General features: G+C 42.1%; 1 protein-coding gene and 1 long non-coding RNA gene across 2 annotated transcripts in view; one reads left to right on the plus strand and one right to left on the minus strand.

The window, feature by feature from the left end:
* LOC310749313 overlaps positions 1–20,413 on the plus strand; it is a 174,098-nt gene that overhangs the window by 31,733 nt on the left and 121,952 nt on the right. The window lies entirely within an intron of this gene.
* Positions 1,077–19,574, minus strand: KDELR2 (KDEL endoplasmic reticulum protein retention receptor 2). The gene is made up of 5 exons (XM_083585923.1): positions 19,284–19,574; positions 12,983–13,083; positions 6,591–6,749; positions 3,991–4,243; positions 1,077–2,216 (listed from the first exon to the last, which is right to left on the minus strand). The coding sequence occupies exons 1-5, from the start codon at positions 19,372–19,374 to the stop codon at positions 2,182–2,184; spliced, it is 639 nt and encodes a 212-aa protein (XP_083442049.1). The 5' UTR covers positions 19,375–19,574; the 3' UTR covers positions 1,077–2,181.

The following is a 20,413-nucleotide window of genomic DNA, read 5'->3' on the forward strand; positions in this document are numbered from 1 at the left end:
CAAAATTCAGCCCTCTAACAGGTGTTTTGCTATTGGCATGCTTGACAGCTGTTTAACCATGTCCCGTAAATGCAGAAAGGAGTGCACTTAAATACAAATAAGTTTTGTTCAGCAGCCAGCCCTCAAGGCAGAGTGTGCTTGTGAAAATACAGTACATAATGGAACCCACAACATATACACATATAATCTGTCACTTTCAATGGAGCAGGCTTTTGAGAGAGTTTGTGCTGTCATAAGTTACCCAGTGTATCTGCAAGGCTGCAATTTCATTTTGCTGCTTCTTCACTCTATCCAGCACTCCAGTCTTTTGACAGAAGTTTCTACCCAAACCATACATTTAATAAATGCAACACAACAGTGTAGTGAGAAAATATATTTGTAACAGAAATTAGACATATACATGAGTAAGGTTTGAGACTTGGGGACTGCATTTTTCCAGATTAGTTTCCAGGTATGATTGAAGCTTTCACGTTTCTGGATGATCGTCTTTGCAGCATTTGCCCCCATTCTTTAACCACTTCCAATAATTGCCTTCCCCATTTTGGAGAAGTATTGGGGAAAGAATTAATGAGCAAAGTTGGAGAGGGAAGAGAGAAATAAGTCTCAACAGTTTGTTCAGACTTCTCCAGCATCTGAGTAGGAAACCGCATTTGGCTAACTACGCCCAAATCCAAATGTCTCATTTATTAGGGAATTCTGTGCTTTAAAAACTGGTGATTACAGGTAATCATGTACATATTTAAATAGGCTGGTAATTAACAATGTAGATGAAATGGCTTTTATGATATATTTCTCAGGAGTTATTTTTTTCAGTCTTCAAAGTGCCAGTTAAATGTGTTATGTTCACACCTTTGTTACACTAATTTCTCTTTTGTGGCTCTTACTAATGCAGTGAAATACTCATAACTGTCAAGATTTGAGGGAATTTGTGTCTTTAGAAGCCATGCCTAATCTGCAGATAAAGCTCTTGTTTTCATAAGTCAGCACAATCAAATTATTTTTAAAGAATTACATTGCTACAACCAATCTTAAAGAAAAGTTGTAGAGACTTAGTTCCAGAACACCACCACAATGTATACCACTTCATAAAATGTTTATTTAGGATGGTAACACAGGATAAGTCATGCAACAGCTCAGTAAAAAAGGGAATCATGTAAAGTTGATGAAGTATAGTACTTGGTGCTGCTGATTCAGGAATAAGTTTATAAAAAATCACACTCATTGTCCAAAACTGGTACATCTAGAACTGCTTGAAAGCTGAACATGGACATTACTTGTAAAAGTATTTGTATTAAAAAAAGTTGTAGACAGTTAAAAATTGCCACCTAAAGATTACTTCAATTGGACAACTATCACAGATTCATCCTTACAGCTGCAACACCAAGGCTGCTGTGAATGAAAGTAGAACTTTATGCACTCAAAAAATGAGGAACCGTTTTATCCTGAATGAAAAAAATGAAATAAAAATTGTCTGCTGCTAAACCACAAAAGCAAAGAAATCTATATTAAAAAACCTGCGTTGGCACCAAATACTCTCAAGCTGATGTATTCAGAAGGTTAAGAGAGGTATCAGACAATATGCACTGGCAGACACTATAGAATGATTCTTATTTTAAAATGGAGTAATTATAACTAAGGACATTCATGAAATGGTGACATCCTACCGTGAGAATTTTGTCATTTGTAGTTTGATTTCAGTTGACACACTATGTTCAACTTTTTAGGGGGTAAATAAATACAGTGGGATGAAATTTGAAATCAAGAGAGAAGAACGGTTACCATCCATCAGTCAGCACACACCTGTGTGCACCGAAACAAGTCAGTAATTCAAAAAGAATCATTTGAAAATAAGAAGTGTTTGCACTTATTCCTGGTCATAAACAACCCCACAAAATCTCACTTTTGGAACTATTCCAATTGAAACTACACACTGAATTAAATTCACACAGTATTAAGTTTCTTTATGTAAAAAATCTTTATACATAGTAATAAAAAAAGATAAAGGCAAGATGCATCAAACAGAAGTCAGCTGGTTGTTCTCTGGTCCTATACAGCCCACCAATGATTCTTGCAAGAGACGTGGGAGACTGTCTGTTTCAAGCATCTTCACCTTTCGCTTGTGGTAAGGATTGTTCTGTCTAAGCATCCAGGATGGCAGATGCTGGCGATTAGTTTTGGCACTTACGCTGGCAAACTGAGCTTCTTTCCCTTGAGTACTAAAAAAAAGACAAAACAAGGCATTGTTAAATGTATGCATGCATCCAATTATCTACCACCAAAAAACTAATGTTATTCTGTCATGCATCACCAAGATACACTGGGTTGCACCCAAGTAAGTCATATTCAGAGAAGCCCCACCGAAGTAAAGAGGTCTATTCAAAGTATGATGCACTTGGATACAAACTCAGAGGGTTTTATGGAATAATATGAACAAAGCATATACAGTGGTACCTTGGTTTACGAACTTAATCCATTCTGAAAGCCCGTTCTTAAACCAAAACCATTCTTAAACCGAGATGTACTTTCCCATGAGGCCACCGGTGCCCTTCCACTGTTCAGATTCCATTCTTAGACCAAGGTAAAGTTCTCAAACCAAGACACTCTTTCTAGTTTTGCGGAGTTTGTAAACCAAATTGTTCTTAAACCGGACTGTTCTTAAACCGAGGTACCACTGTACCGTCTTCTTTGATGCATTCCACCTTGCATTTTTATGAAAGTGCAATTTATAAATATTTAACGAAATAAACAAAAAAGGAAGCTTGCTACCCCGAGGAGACAAAAAGGTAAAGGGGGAGATATGGTGAGAAACAGTGACATTTAATATTAGTAGAATTTGTGAAAATTAATCTCTAGCCTTTTATTATTTTATAGGCATTTGTAGCCTGCATTTCACCATGCAATCTCAAAGCTGGTTATATACAGCTCAATACAATTAAGCCATGTCACATTGTGCAACCCAAAGACCTACGCAAAAAAGGTGACAAGGTGAAACAAACCTCGGAGGGCATGTTGGGGGCCACCACTGAAAAGGCTTTCTCATGCACTGCTGCCCAACAAACTACATATGGCAGCAGATCCACAAAGAGGACCTTCCCTGCAAATCTCAACACTGCGGCAGGCCTATATGGGAAGAGGTGCTACCTCTGATATTTTATAATGTTTAAACTCTGATATTCAATACAGTACAGTAGAACCCCGTGTTATGTACTGTCCTCCTTGCGAATACTTTGGGTTACGAGCTCCGCTAACTCAGAAGTAGATGCTCCTAGTTGCAAACTTTGCCCTGGGATGCAAGCGGAAGTCGCGCAGCAGTGGGAGGCGCAATTAGTGAAAGCACGCCTCATATTACAAGCGGTTTCAGCTTAAGAATGGACCTCTGGAATGAATTAAGTTCGTAACTGGAGGTACCACTGTAGAAGAATTCCAAAGCAAACTTAAAATACATTTGCTTTGCTTATATTGGGCTGGTAATGCAGACTGCTGAGCCAGGGGCAAGATAAGGAAGAGGTGACAATACTGGATGAACTGCGCCACATTCATACAGGACTGAGCTTTGAAGGACCACTGGGTTCACTTATTCTCCCCTTGTGTGTAACAATTCCACCCTTTTCTGGTTTGCTGCAAAGCTCAGCTTGCCACTCAGCCACTGTGTTTGCACGTCACTTGTGCCTAACTATGGCTTTTGCTTGCCCTGCAAATCAGGACCAAAAACCACATTTCAATGCATTCTCATGTTGTTTTGCTGATATTGCTTTGTTATAAATACACTCAGATCTTGGCTGCATTTGACTCTAGCGTTACGCAACAGTGGGAAACCCCAGAGCACACCCACAACCTCTAAAGTACTGAACAGCTGTGCTTATTTGCAAGAGTGACAGAGCTACAATATTATACACAGCATTAATATACTGCAGAAAGCATGTGCAAGGGATCTAGAATACATAAAATCTTTAGGTCTACAGAACAGGAAGGCCATGGCTCGCTCCTTACCTTTTGTAACATACAAATAGAAGAAGTCACAGTACAGAATAGTCTGGACCACACCAGCAACGACAGCTATAAGGTCAAAGAATCCCTCAAAGTAGTAGCGCCAAATCCAGTTGATAAGGTACAAGGCACGGTACAAGCCCAAGAAGAAAAGATAGTGAGTAGTGATGGTTTCTGCCTCCCCAGTTTTACTGATCATAAAAAGTTGGGGGAGAATAGCAACGGACTCCAAGTAGATGGAGAAGGTCCACAAGATCTGAAAGAGCAAGACAAAATGTAAAGGTGATACCATCACTTGGCAGCTTCGACGTCTAGTATGGGTCAATCCGTATCAAGTGATCCAACTCTTTTACCTCATGCCATCCAATTATCTTAATATTCTGTATACTTGTTGAATGATCAAAACTAAGTTTAAATCTAAAATTTTAATTTTTTTATCTCATCCCACTTGTGAGTTATGAGGGGTTGAAATTTCAATAAATTAACAATTTTGCCCTTGCCGGACTACACAAAAACCTTAAAAGCTCAACCCAGAATTGAGATACCTCAAAACTAAAAACAAAAATATCTTCAGAACTTCATGGGCTTTAATATGATATGTCACATGATGGACTTACCTTAAATTTTAAATTTAAGAATTTTGAGCGAGATGATGGGAATAACTTTGGTAATAACAAGGAGTTCTCGCCTGCAAACCCCACACATGTAATTTTTAAACATCTTTGGGAAAAGACTGGAGAGTAGCTTCTTAGCAATATTCATAGGTAAAGAAGAAGAATCTAAAACCTCTATAAACTGATGGCAGGTGCAGGAAAGTCTGGTATGTAATAAATGTCAAAGCTATCAGCAAATTTCAAATTGTGATAGCGCAATGACTTATGTACAGGGCGGAAATTAGTAGTGGCTTAAAATAGTAAAAACCAAAATTCTATGGAATTTTGTCCATGTTTTAAGTGTACTATCCTGAAATAGTATGTAGGGATACTTTTACTAGAAGTATATTATTTCACCTTGCTGTTAAAATAAATGCTCAAAACATCCTACAATTTGATGGACATACTTAAAAGCAATCAACTACGAAATAATGCTTTGTAATTATCTTTATACTGTGCTTTTTTGTTTAGCAACAGTATGCCCATTTGGTGTGTTTGTTTTCTTCTTTTGAAAACAAATGAATAAAAAGAATATGTGGCTGAGGCTCTCTGAACTCTAAAGGAAAGCAGAATAAAAATGTAGTAGGAAATAAGGTGGGTAGTACTGATATATGAAAGTTTTCCTGTGCATTTCATGGATCAGCCAAAATATAAGATGTATACATGTTGCCTATATTCTCCATTTCCCCTACTTTTTAACACACCCTTTAAATAACTGTAGTTCTCCTTAAATTACCCAGATGGCACCAAAGACTTCTCAACTTCCTATTTCAGGAACTTAAATTACATGAAGTGAAGGTCATAAGAGCCAGACCAATTTTTCAAGGTTTTTGTTTAGTGCACTGAACACACCACTAATATTTGAGTAACTAATTACGTTTACATAGTTAGGATTATGGTCACTGTGTTGTTCCTCAGATATAAAGAAAGACCACCAACACACAATGGTATGAACTGGGATCACTGGATATACTTCTAACTCCAATCCCTGTATTGCTTTGGTTTAAGATTGCATGAAGCGATGGTGGAGCCAGTGGCGTAGCGTGGGGGGTGCAGGGGGGGCCGGCCGCACCGGGCGCAACATCTGGGGTTAGGGCAAATCCACGGGTTAGGGGGCGCAAATCCACGGGTTAGTGGGCGCAAATTACTTGCCTTGCCCCGGGTGCTGACAACCCACGCTATGCCACTGGGTGGAGCCACCTTCTCCGGGATTAACTCAGGATTAACACCCATTTGTGCCTGAAGATCAAACTGGGCTTGAATTTTATAATGTTCCTATACATCTGCTCTCCACTACGGTTGGCTAAAATCAATCAGGCTCTCCTGAGTTGGAAGGAACCATGAGGGTCATTCTAGTCCACCCCCTGCAATTAAAGAATCTTTTTGCCCAACATGGGACTCGGACCCTCAGTTCTGAAATTAAGATTTTGTGCTCCACCGACTGAACTATCACAGATTCTTCGTGTACCTGCCCACTGAGCTCTCTGTGGTGTACTAAACCTAATTCTACAAGCACAGAGGTGCCAATGAACTTTCACATGAATAATTTTGGAGGCCACGGACTCATTAAACAAAAATCCTTGCCTAAATACAGATAAGCAATTTGCACCGAATCACACACAGATTTTGATAATGACATTTTACAAGCAAGGTTTTACGAGAAGTTGATTTCAAAATTCCTAAAGAATTTTGTTTTTAAACCTGGTTGGGATTTTTCAGCACTATATGGGAGCAGCCCACCGAAGCAAAATCTAAGCCAGCCAAACAACTAGCGCCAGCTCTTTTAAGCCACTGGACCACAAACAAATACTATATCAAACAAACTGTGCAGCTTTGAGTGAAACATCAAGCTTACGATGCAGCATAAAGAACAAAGTGTTCTGTTTTATTCCAGTTACCCAAGTCCTCTTTACATTGTTTCAGAAGCCAACGCTTTATGAATAAACTAACCTCCAGGGGAGAGAAGTCATGATTGACAAGAAAAGACAGCCCACCAACTGGAACCACAAGGAACTCCACTCTGAATGTATCATGGTTTCCATCATAGGTAGCCTTAAATTTCATGTAGATCAGGTAGACTGTGGCATACGAGCAGGCAACGTAGATAAGCTGAAAGGAAAAGACCCAGATGAGTTATCAGGCTTTTAGTCTGTTTCCTCCATAAAAAGCATTTTATACATACAACAAGGAACAATGTTGACCATTGAAGCATGTTCCCGCTTCCTGCTCCCATTTGCTCAGTTACATTCATCAACATATTGCACCGTCTACAACAGGAAAGCTATTATTCCTTTTCTGGGGACTTGCTCTTTTTTAACATAGAAAACGGTTACCCGGAACATAAGGAAGTACAATTCCCACCCCCTCCCATACCTACCAACTGATTGATTTGGGTTCCTTCAGAAGTTTAAGGAAAGTGGGATCTTTGCCTCAAGTTTTAATGGCTTGAAAGCAACATAAATCTTGTCAATTCTAATGCTGCAGCTTCAACTATAGATGCTTAAGTTGTAAAATCTCATTGATTCTGTCCCCCTACTTACTGCAGCTGGAGCATTTGTGTAAGAAAAGGTGCAACTACAGTAAACCTGCAACATGTGCTCGCTTTACTCATGGGACCACAACTTTAAATAGTCATTAAAACAATCAATCAATGGAGATCTTACTGAGCTTTGGGGAGGCAGCATAAGGGCTCTGGCAGTGTCCCAAAAGCAGCCCTCGGCCTCACTGGGGGTAGGGGCAATTTCGGGGGTTCCTGACTGTGCGCATGGACCCCTGGAACCAAACCCTTTTGTAAGGGGGTGGGGCCACTGCACTCATATGAACAGTTCTGCACTTTGCAGTGGCTTTTCCCATACAACCTTTCTGCAATTTTCTATGGGTTCCAAAATCAGTCATTGATAAAGAAACAATAATATTTAATACAGGGCATTCCAAACTCAGCGTCGTGATATGTTGGTGAGTCGGCTGCAGTATGTAGGTGTGTTGTGCGAACGATCCCCGCGTTCCTCCCGGCGCGGGAAAGGGGTTAGTTTACTAACTAAAACTGAATTACTATGTCATGAAATGATGCACGTCTAAAAAGTGTGTCACCAAGATGAAAAGTCTGGAAAGTCTGGAAAGTTAATACGTTATGGCCATCGCTTGAGGAAATCAATCATTTATTAAATCTGCATATGAGTAAAAGTGAGTTGTGAAGCAAGAACCACTTCTTAGAAGCATTTTACCCTAAAATAGTGATTGCCACGTGGAGTTTATAAATGCCTGTTTAAAATTTAAAGCTGTGGTCTGTGGGCCACCAGCGATTCATTCAGATTGATCTGTGATATATCTGTGGAGTTGTTGTGGATGTACGGTGGCACATCTATTGTATTACATATTCATAATGATTTTTATTGCAACTTTTATTTCCTATATCACATTTTACTGTATTGCAGTTTGTAATCTTTCTACTTACTGGGAGCAATAGGAAGCAGTGCTTATTCCAGGCATAGACAAACTCAGCCCTCCAGATGTTTTGGGACTACAACTCCCATCATCCCTGACCACTGGTCCTGTTAGCTAAGGATCATGGGAGTTGCAGTCCCAAAACATATGGAGGGCCGAGTTTGCCTATGCCTGGATTCCATCCCCTGCTTCCTGCTCCTGAGCTGTTTTTGTGCTAGCTGGTCATTAGAAGAACTACCATTTAAGAATTGATGCTTGAGTTTGCCCTTTTCCTCTTTACTCCCTGTCCCTTTCCCCTTGTTCTTTAGATTGTAAGCTGACAGGGCAGGAAATGCCTTAATTGATTGTACGTCAAGTACTCAGAGTATTTTCGGCTAAAGCCTGGGGTACAAATACTCTAAATAAATGAATTAAAAATAAATTTAAAACCATACAACATCTGCACAGCACATTACAATAGCTACAGCAGCTCCACCCCAAAAAAGCATTGTGGTCTGCCAAGTCAGACCCCTGGGATTTTCAAGTGCTCCATGGGGGGGAAATTTTAGGAACCATTGGTATAAAGCATGGGTAGGCAAACTAAGGCCCGAGGGCCAGATCCGGCCTAATCGCCTTCTAAATCTGGCCAGCGGACGGTCAGGGAATCAGCGTGTTTTTACATGAGTAGGATGTGTGCTTTTATTTAAAATGAATCTCTGAGTTATTTGTGGGGCATGGGAATTCGTTCATCCCCCCCCCCCCCAAAATATAGTCCGGCCCCCCACAAGGTCTGAGGGACAGTGGACTGGCCCCCTGCTGAAAAAGTTTGCTGACCCCTGGTATAAAGTGTCCACTCTCAGGAGTTTCATTACACCACTGTAGTGAATATTTTAACTCATGCTGCTCTCTTTATGACTACCGAGGAGAATAGCAACCAACTTGAAATAATGGCCTGGCAACCAGGGCCAGGTAGCAGCAGATGTCATGGTCTCTCAGGGACAGGCACCACTTCAGCTAGGCAGCCTGCAGCTCCTGGTTCTTCCACGTGACATGCATAGATTAGATTGGAAGTGGGTTCAGATCACTATCTAAATTATACACATATTCTGCTTTAGTATATTTGAAGAGTGCTTCATTGGTAGTGGGCTTGTTAATGAAAGAGGCACCCAGCGTAGTTAATGAGCCTACAGTTAAAGGCAGCTCCCAGCTTCTGTTTTCAGGGCTTCATCCAGAAGAGGTTACCTTGAGGAAACTGGGCTTCATTACGTTCATGATAAAAATACTGTACACAGACTTAATTATCAAGTGGAGAAGGCCGAGGCTAAGAAAAATTAAATGACTTGCTGAAGGTCACACAAATTGTGTCAGATGTGGAATCCAGGTCACTGCCTAACTAACTAGGCCACAGCAACCCCAAGCGAAATGTTCAAGGTTCTCCGCTCACCATCTGTAAGCATATTCTCAGGGAACTAATACTTAGAACACTTTAACAAGCGGAACCTAGTTTCCATGCACTGTAGCACACAGAAAGGACAGCATGAGTCACCATCCCAGAGGTGGTATTCAAGTAGCCAGTGAGTCACAGAAAAATCCCTAGAAAGCAGTGGCCAGGATGCCAACCACAATAACATCTGGAAAGTGCAAAAGCCAGGGCTCGCCTGGAGAAAACTCACCAATAATAACTGATTATGATTATTAAGGCAAAAAAGAAACACGGTTTGGATAAAGTTACACTTGGGGGGGAAAGACAAATTCAAAGCAGTCCTACTAGCAGAGAAAATTAAGAGATGCTGGTTAATTTTACAGGTGAGGGACCTGCTCAGGCAATGGGGTTCTGTAGTCAATTTGATGTTTAGTGGGCCTGATGGGAGTGGGAGTCCACAACATTTAGAGGGCCACAAGATCCCACCCTTAGGCTAAACCAATTTCTTCATTGGATTTGCTAGCTGCCTTTCATTGAAATGATTGTAGGGTGGCACACAATAGCTTCATACAAAAATACAATGAATTATAATAATAAAAGAACGCAATCTTAAAATCCAAACATTAAAATTGCTACAGAACATATAGCAGAATTTCAGGCCACAGTAACAGTGTATCAGGGCCTGATCAATTCCGTTACTTGCAAACACTTGCACAAAATAGGCTTCAAGACGACCGCAAAAGCTACAAACAAGGAAGCAAACTGAACCTCCTGGGGTTGCCAAGGTTGTTCCTTGCCAATTCTCTTGTGCCTCCTTTTGGCATTTGCACATACACTTGCATAAGCAAGCAAAGCACACACAGATATCTGGGTGTCACTCCCCCTGTCCCTGGGTCCACAGATGAGAAAAGGGCAGGCTATATAAAAGATGGCACTGCACAATTCCTTAGCCTCCCAGGATTTCAAGCTGCATCCCCATAATAAGTAGGGCAGACATTGGATCTTCTTTACCTTCTCCTGTCATTATGGTGGTTCTACTCCGCCAAAGAATCACAAGAGGATAATTATTTGGAGTTGGATCCAGACTTAGTCATGCTTGGAGTAGACACACGGCAATCAATGGAGCTTATGTTAGTCATGACAAGCTTGTCCCATTGATGGGTCTACTCTAACAATTCTAAGTTTGAAGCCAACCTTTCATCAGTAAAATGGCAGGTTCATATTTTTGTCTTTACAGACTATACAACTGGCTAATAGCGATAGATCTGAATGAACATTCAAAATAGTCTGGTTGTGACTAAGCACAGCTCCATAAACATTTCAGTATCATTTACTTCCAAGTAATTAAAGTTGAAGAATTTGTGGATTCTTTGCACATCATGAATAGTAAAAAAGCTGGGCAAACAGTTTTCTGGTAGACCAAATTAAAATGAGACTCAGATAAAGGATCAGCCCTTATTCTAGGGCTCACAGACATGAAGAAAGCTGTGTGAACAAGATGCAATTATGACCATTGTGTTTCCCTGACTAGACAGGGAATTTTTGACAGTTCTAAGGAAAACGAATTAAGTACCGATTACCACTCCTCATTAGTAGCAACAAGCATTCAATGACAGTTTGAGACAAGCTTCTAATCACTTTTTTATTCTATCATCCTTTCATATGGGGTGATCCCAAAACCAGGGGACAAATCAGATCTACACATCTGTTTAGCACCAGTGGTTCTGCAGCACCAAGTGCTCCCATACCCCTCACTGGACCTGCTTTTTTATCTTTTTGTATTACACGTATAACTCTTTACACCAAGTCATTTTACTTAGCTCACAATTCATATAAATATTTCATAACATAACCAGCATACATTGGGATCCAATAAAAATTCAGCTGCTTGAGAGAGCATATATATCAGCACAAGTGCGCCAGACTCATCCTCGAGCCCAACCAATACTCATCCCCTTCATGTATTTGTAGTCAGAATTGCATAAGCAAACATTCACATTAATATCAAAATGGAAGTCCACCAGAAATCCAGCCTTGAAAGTGGGTTTGGCTCAAGGTTGGCTTTCTCCACCATGCTCTGCCAGCAAAGCGTCCAAGTCAGGATTGCTGCATGCCTGCTTGTGGAGCAGCTGGTGTATTGAACTTATGGAGGTTGACTAAAAGAGCTGTAAAAGGGTCATGTGCATCCAATTAAGGCAGGTCCGTTTGAGCACGTTGCCATACATTCAAGGCATCCTTGCTACAACACAGATTTTACCACCTTAAGAATTTCAGTTTCCATTTTAAAAGTATAACCTGGGGGGGGGGCATAAGGAGTGCTTCCAGGAGACACAAGGCAGAGTTCTACTGCTGTTCCGAACACCGTTCCCACTCCCCTCTAACTTGACTGTCATCCCCATCACCTTTAGTCTTCTTTCATTTCTTGAAAAGAAACCTAAAGCCAGTTTTGCAAAGCAAATAGATACTAATTAGCAAGGCACTCTGTCTGAGGACCATATACATTTCATGAACCTTTTCTTTTTCTACACCAAAGGCACTGGGATGATCACATATATACACACCTGGTTCTTCTGCTCCAAAACTAAGAAACCCCTCAAGTAAGGCACAGAGTCCTCAGAAGGTGAAGAGTCAGACAGGGGTGGCATATCCCATTTCGCCGCAGAAGGCAAAATGCAAAGTGCCACTCTGCCCTGCTGCTACCACCTTGCAGCTTGCACTGCCTGCCTCACCACCTCCACACCAATTTTGGGTGAGGTCTTGCATGCTCTGCACACCATGCTCTCTCACACCATGCTCTCTCACACCTCCACACCAATTTTGGGTGAGGTCTTGCATGCTCTCTCACACCATTTTGATGTTGCCCAAAACCAGCACCAGTGCTGGTTGTGGTGGGGCAGGTGAGGCACCTGTAGGGGCACTGCCTTGGGGGCCCCCACTGCCTGAGGCAGCAGCCTCACCCCACCTAAGGGCTGAATCAGCCCTAGAGTCGGGCATACTCCAGGGACACAAAATAGTCCCTGGCTTTGTTGCTGGTCAGATACTTTGTAGGAATTTTAAAGAACATAGTCATAGCGATAATAAAACTGGGGGAACCTGATCAAGCTATCGGAGGACAAACTAAGTTGCGACCATCAGGCAATGCAGCAAACTGCCTCAAGAGCTGACTTCAACCCTTTCAGGCAAAACAGTTTATCCATGTGTAAAACAGAGAAAGCTGTCATCTAGGAGTGAAACTCGTATGACTCAAGACACTGCAGATGACTGGCGATACAAAGGTAATTTATTGTGGCATTTGCAAACCTGCTTCTTCCCTACGGCTGCAACACAGTGGTTGTTGTTTTTTTAATCAGCAGACCCACATTAACTTTAACATAAACAGGGAGAAGCACATTTGAATTTTTTTCAGCCTTTACTCGAAATTACCATGGAGGTGAATTCATTAAGAGGTATGTGGAGAAAATTCAGTAGCCCCTCTTGCATATTGAATGTATCATACCTTCATAGAAGTGTTATAAAAAGAAATGAATGAAGTGAAGAGATCCAGGTAACGAGTGGTGAACACCAGTGCAAAGAGAAGCTGGCTTTTCCCAGATATACCTAAAGGAATAAAAAGAAGTCGTGTGAGAAAGGGTATTAAAAAACCCAAGCCATGTGAATTATCTTAGTTCAAACACCAAGATTCACTGCACACCAACCGCCACATTGCAACAGAACCTTATGGTAATTTGAGCTCCAGATTGAAAACCCAGAAGTTTCATATATTGCCATCTATTGCTAGCAATTTTCTGCTACTTACCTCTTTTGCTACTATTCAGCTTTTTATTCATAACCAACAATGTACCAGGCACCATACTGAACAGGTCAAATCATAAACCCTCTGCATAAGAGCAAAAGGAAGATTTATCAGAAAAGAAGCTAGGTTCACTGAATACTAGTCACTGGAGAGCAACAACAACAAAATGCAACAATGAAGAGAACTAGGGATAGTCCTATGGACCACTGTCACGCACAGAATGTCTTCCTATGCTCTGCCCTAGAAATGGTTCAGTAGCACTGATCAGGAATCACTGTGTATCAAAGCTGACCATCAGCTGGTTGTGGGCATTTTGCCTACTCTGAAAGTTGTTGAGCTTTTTTTTTTTTACACAAACCACAATATTACAATATTATTGGACTTTTCAATGTCAATTCCGCATTTGAAATCCCAGTAATGTCTGGGAAAATCCAGACGTATGGCACATGTATGCCATTTCAGTTTATTATTTTTATGTCAGCCAGAGAGAGGGTATCCCAGTGCTGTGTAAGATCCTCTCTTCCAGCTGAGTGACTAAAGAAAGCAGTTGGGTCTGTATCAGCCTCTATGTTCCTAAGACTCAATTCCACTCCCAAACTAATGGAAGATGCCATATCATCACTTGGACCCCCACCTTTCACTCAAACCCTTCTGATATTAAATAAGTATACAGTCAATTACCATCCCAGCCCAGTTCCTAGGGTCTTCCTTCCTTCTACCCATGGTCTTCTACTTCCTTCTATCATGGTCACAATGAGGCTATCTAACCTTGGCAGGGCCCACTATCAGATCTGATCCCAAACTGTGAGAAATTCCCACTGAAACATCCTCCATGCCCTATACCTGAAGAACCATCTGCATTGAGAATCCCTCAGGCAGGACACAGTGGGTGATAACACAACACTAGACATCAATCTGGAGCACATTTACATGCTTCCTATCTCCCATTGAAGTGTGTTTACAACTGAAACTCTGATGGGCAAGTCATTTAAAAAAACTCACTACAGTAAGTTCAGAGATCACATTTTTGTAAAGATTGTCTCACTTCATGTAAAATAGGTGTTGATTACAATACATGCCTCATTACAATGTCATAATGTGGTAGCACATGCCTATTTATTAGCTCTACTCCATTCAGCTCAATGTGAACAAAGCAAGCAACAGAGGTTGCATTTTTCAGCAACATAAAACAAAAGCATGGATGCACTCTATGACTCAGCCTGTTCTGTCGTGCTATTTTGTCAAGGCAACTGTTTAGATACCACCTTTCTGCCAATGCATTCAAAAAATGGTATACAATCCAATATACTTGTTACAAATGAAAAAGGGAATGAAAACCAGGCACAGAGTGTCATGTAATTGTTGTAATGACCAGACTCAATGGCCACCAAGGGAGAAAGTTCTGAGGTGGAAGGAGTCAAACAGCAATTGGTGCTGGCTGCGCTAACTGACCTTGCAGTCTCTTGTTTTTCCCTCTGATGAGAAAGGGTGCTGATGGAAGCATGAGAATTAGATGTCCAATACTAAGGAAGAAGTGTTCAACAACCAAAAACTTACCACAGGTCCCAATTTTTAAGTTACAGTGGTACCTCTGGTTGCAAACGGTATCTGTTCCAGAGGTCCAGCTGCATTCCGAGGAATTTGCAACCAGAGGGCCACTTCTGCGCATGCGGCGAAACCCAGAAAAATACTTCCGGGTTTGCCGCGTTCACATCCCGAAGATTACGTATCCAGACAGATACGTAAGCGGAGGCACAACTGTACTCTTACAGCCCTCTTGTTGCTTATAAGTACTCTTAGTGCCAGATACATTACCTTTTATTTCAGTAGCCCCATGACAGTTCATATTTGTATCATTTTAATTCATTACAATATCTGATGTCTTTTATTCAAATGGGAAGTAGATGTTAATAATATTCCCTGTTATAATTGTTTTTCTTAAGCACTTTCCTGTGAAATGTCAGAATGTCATCTACTCTCCCTCTCTCATCTTGATGCAATTGTTTTCTGTCGATCGACAGTGCTTATTCAAAAAGAAATTGTGTTAAAGAATAAGCAACTATCTTTGTTTTGAACATTAGCTTTTAAAGGCCTAAATTTGGGAGGCTGCGTATCTCTGCTGGTTGCCAGCATTCTCTAGAAGTAACACACTGAGACTCAATGTAACTATTTCACATTACACTAACAATGCCAGTGCTAAACAATTTTTTCTTGTCAGTCTTAGGAAGTGATAACACTAAGCCCCTAGAAGAATAAACTATTCTGGTTATGAAAGTTTTTGCATTAATTGATTTGCAAAGGATCCCTACCCAAACATGACCTCACTACATATACTCTGCTAGCTTCCTCCAACCTCCCCCTTTGCAAGAACACCTTGAGGCAGGGGTAGTCAACATGGTGCCCTTCAGATGTTCCTGGATTTCCAACTCCCATCATTTCTGACTGAGGCTGATGTGAGTTGTGGTCCAAACAACTTCTGGATGACACCACACTGGTTATCCCTGCTCTGGGGCAAAATAGTAGTCAGAAAGGGTACAACCAATTGTTCCAATGATGCTTTGCTCAAAGGCACAATAAGCTGTCTCCCAACTACCCTGATCTCACTTGCTCCTTATGGGCTTGCTAGTGCTGAATGCACTATAAATACGTAGTGTTATAGGCATTCAAAATAAATATACAATAAGCTGTATGCAGGCTAGGATAGTACATGGAACAAAGTTTAACAGTGAATGGGTCATACTCTAATAGCCATTTAATTTAATAGCTATTAACATGCTATTAAAACAGGTGCCTTTGCATATATAACTGCTCAATCCTTATCAAAAAGTGAAGTTTCAGTTCATTGAGGTTTACTCCCAAGCACACATGTATACATGATTGCAGCCAGTTTACAATATTTATATAAGTTTATACAAGCTTACTAAGGACTAAGCTGCCCTGTGGTCAACTAGCCTTACTTTTACGTAAGAATGCCATATCATCAAGCTGTAGGGATAATAAGACTGCTTGGTTACAAAACAGAAATATATGTAAAGTTAATGAATTCTAACTCTAAACAGTTCTGCATATGAGGGGACTCATGGTTTATTCAAACTCTGGCTACTTCTCTACAATAACTCCAGTCTGCAGCTTTAAAAAGAGCTCTATTAAATTCCCAGGAATTAGTCAACTGTGAGTGATGCATTTTGCCATCAGATAGCATTTCCTCTGCCTTACAAAGTTCACAGTTCAAAATCTACTTGGCTTGATCATAAAGACTACAAACAAAATTACCAACACAGAATCAGTCTAGAATAGTATTTAGACATAAGAACACAGTTCAAAGTCAAACCATCAATGCAGGATAAACAAGGACTGTGCGTCTAAGTGAAATGTACTGAATAGCTTCAGCGGCTTAAAAAACTTGTGACTGAGCTTGCTTTCCTTTCCTCCCTTCCTTTTCCCTCACCTGTCATGTCTTGTCTTTTTAGACTGTGAGCCTAAGGGCGTGCCATCTTAAAGCAACTTACAAAAATCTATTCTGAGACTAAAATCAGGGTGTAAATGCTGTAAACAAACAGGCACACAGAAGCATCAGAGTGAGTAAATTCTCATTTCTAGGTTAAAATAACAAAAATCTATCTTCAAAATAAGAGATTAAAACAGCCCTTTTGGGAACAAGTTTTGTTTTGCAACATAACCAGGGATTTCTTCAGTTGAATAAGTTTCTATTGAGGAAATGACATGGGGTGCAGCAAGAATACAACTGATCTCTCTCTTCCAGGCCGCTCTGTTCACCACACCTTCTGTTAGCTGCCACGTCAGACTAGGCCAGGAATCCCAATTGAGAGCCTATTCTCCCAAGCCTTGATTCAGTCATTTGCTTCCAATTTTCAAATGCAGCTGGCAATGCAAGTAAAAGAGCTTGCCAAGCTCTCAGATCAAGTCGGATCACAGGTTAACCCCTTCAGTTACAAATAAATAAAGGGTCTAGCATGAAAGTCTATAAACAGAGGTTCCAGAATTCAGAAGATCAACCTTGGAACTTGCAAATTATGCATAAAAACCTGCTGTTTGTGCAAAGCACTCAGAAAAAGCACAATTTAGGCTATGTCATATGTCTTCGATTTCAGAACTACTGCAAAAAGACAATGCATCTTGATTAGGATGGTAAAACTCATTTTTTCCTGCAAGTCCAGAATCTGAAAGGGAAGTTCTAGCCTCAGGAAAGCAAACTACCATCCCCTTTGCTTTAAGTCCATTCATTCTATTTGTGCACAACTGCCTCAAAATGAATACGATGTCTGAATGGTAGGATGGGGAGAGAGAGAGAAAGTCATATTTCCTGCAGCTCCCTTCACACTGTACCATGATTTTGCTTGGGCTTGAATGCTGCTCCAGGAATTTTCTTTCACCTACTACATCACTGTGTGCTAAGAAGGCACTTAATCTGTTCATTCATCTCATTTATATTATTGTGCTCTTTCTTCTTGAAGCAAGAAAGGGATAACAAAGTTATTTGACCTGAATGTTCATCATTATGGAGGAGTTAGCAAATCAGGTTGCCTAGATTTTGACTCATTCCGAGTCTCTACCGACATAGCTTCATTTCACTAGCACTATGAAATCTCTCTACCTACAACACTATTAAAAGAAAAATAAAACCTCAAACCGTTTGTGCACTTAGTTCACTCCGATGGGATCTTCATCAACAAATATATCCCATACAGAATACGTATAATGAACACAAAGCCCTGTTTTCAGGATACCCTTTCAAAGATATTCATAGAGTTGTCCTACCCTCCCCTTTTTGAAAGACAGTGACTGTAACCTCTACTCTCTAGAATTCACATCTTCCAGTGCAGTATAGGCTTACCAACTCTTTATTTGATGCAACTGCAGGAGTGGCCCCCCAATCAATATATTTTATCACATATTACATTCTTCCTCTGAGGAACTCAGGAGCAAAACACACGATCTCCCACATCCTTACCCTAGCAACAACCCTGTGAAGGCAGTTACGGTTCAGAGAGGTCTAAGGTCACCTGACAAGCTCCACCAGGAATTTGAACCTGGGTGTACCTGGCCCTAGTTCAACACTCTAGCACTGAACTACACTGGCCCCACTCTGCAGTACCCCACAAGTTTTCTCTAGCAGACAACTCCACTTAATGCAACATCCCATAACCTTTAAAAGAAGTCACTTCTCAGATCTCCCCCTTTAGAAGTAGGAGGCATGGCAGGAATAAGATCCCCAAATCAGCATCACAACCCCCCCTGCAAGCATTCCATGAGCTTCCACAATTACACCAAACCCTCACCAAATACAAGAGTAAGTGGGGGAACCCATCACTCCCCCCCCAATGAGTACCCCCAAATTCCTAACCTGCTCCAGCCTCCCATAAGCTCCTCACTTACAAGAAATCTCCACCCCATCACCACCCACCCACCTCCACACCCCCAAAATTGCCCCTCATCTGACGTTCTTGCCCAACTCCACACACAGGAGACAGCATTTTTTGTGGGGGGGGGGAGGGTTGGAAATCGCTCCACCTCAACATCCCATAATCAACCAAGCTTGCTTCGCCAACACACACAGAGGAGAATATGGGGGCACCCCCCCAAAGTCGGCACTCCCTCCTCAGTCAGGCTCCACCACAACTGAAGGAGGCGAACTACCCACATAAAACAGGAGGGCACAGGGAGCACCCCATCCAAATCCCCCCCTCTACTGAAGACAAGCATAAAAAGGGGGGTGGCAAGAGGGACGCACCCTCCCCACTCCCCACACCAAAGTCTCTGAAAGGAAACCCCATAGGGAGGAGAGAATCACACCCCCCAAAAAATCTGCACCCCCAAATTTCCCCGCTCGTTTCGCAGTGTGACGAGGGGGCAGGACCACCACTCCCCCCCACTCCCTCCCCACAGGCGAGGGGCCGAGGCGGGTCCCCCCCCCCCCATGGCCGGGGGTCGACGTCCCTCGCGCCGCCTCAGCCCCGCCAACCGCCCGCCGAGCCCGACGCACCGGCGCACGAGCGGGTCTTCCAGATCTTGAGGAGGAGGATGATGATGGCCGCCAGGTGGGAGAGGTCCCCGGTGAGGCGGAAGACGTTCATGGCGCCGGCGGCCGCGCTGAAGGAAGAGGAGGAGGTGGAGGAGGAGGAGGAGAAGCGGGGAGAGGAGCCGGCGACCGGACCGAAGATGGCGAGAGCGCAGCGGACACCGAGCGACGTGGCCCGGAGACGTGGCCAGAGACAGCCAGCGCGGGCGCGGTGCACGCCGGGAGAAGTAGGGGGGTGGGGGAAGGAAAGCGGAGAAGGCGGGGGGAAAGAGAGGAAGAGCCACGCCCCCTTCTTTCCCTCACCAGCCGGTAGGCGGGGCTTGTGAGGGATCCTTTCCTACGCACGCGCACATTCTCCCTCTCCCCCCCCCGCGCATCCACGGAAAGGGTGCACGACGGATTGTTTCTTCTTCTTCTTCTGCGCACGCGCGCACATATCCCACGCCACAACACAAGACTCGCCCTCTGCCGTTCCGTCCTTAGAAGGTGGAGCTGCGCTTGCGCTGTATGGAGAAGCAAGAATTCTGGAAGGCTTGTAGCCGGGGCGTGAGTGCGCCTGCGCCGTTTCGCCCGTTGCCCAAAATAGCGGGTTTTAAAAAGTCGGTTCCAGACGTGCTGCCGCGTTTGATATCGGTTGCTAAACTCACATATGTTTTTAGTCGACTGGCATTGCTCTGGCCTGGCGTTATGAGCGCTCGGGCATTGTTTTAGGCTGAAGTTGAAATTGCGTTAGTGTGTTTTTTATATAGAAAAAGTGGTGTGCAAATATGTTTTTAAAAGTATTTTTTTAAAGCTGCTTTTCTGGGCAACAGCGTCCAAAGCGGCTCAGGCCTGCTGTTATTTTTACTATAATTATTCAGTTACATTGTAACTGTTAACAAGATGAATGCACAACAAAATCGACTTTAGAGTAGCGAAGTTTTTCTGCAGTTTGAAAAACAAAACGAAATAATTGCCCAGGGTCAAGTTATTATGGTGCACATATTAGCTCAACCATAAAGTACTCATTCAATGATAAATAAGGTATATATTTGTCACTTTCCACACAAAGCACAGTATAAATTATGTAAGTAGATCATTAGTGTAATTTATCA

The sequence above is a fragment of the Podarcis filfolensis genome (genome assembly GCF_964270895.1).
Source record: "Podarcis filfolensis genome assembly, chromosome: 14".
Lineage (NCBI taxonomy): Eukaryota > Metazoa > Chordata > Lepidosauria > Squamata > Lacertidae > Podarcis > Podarcis filfolensis.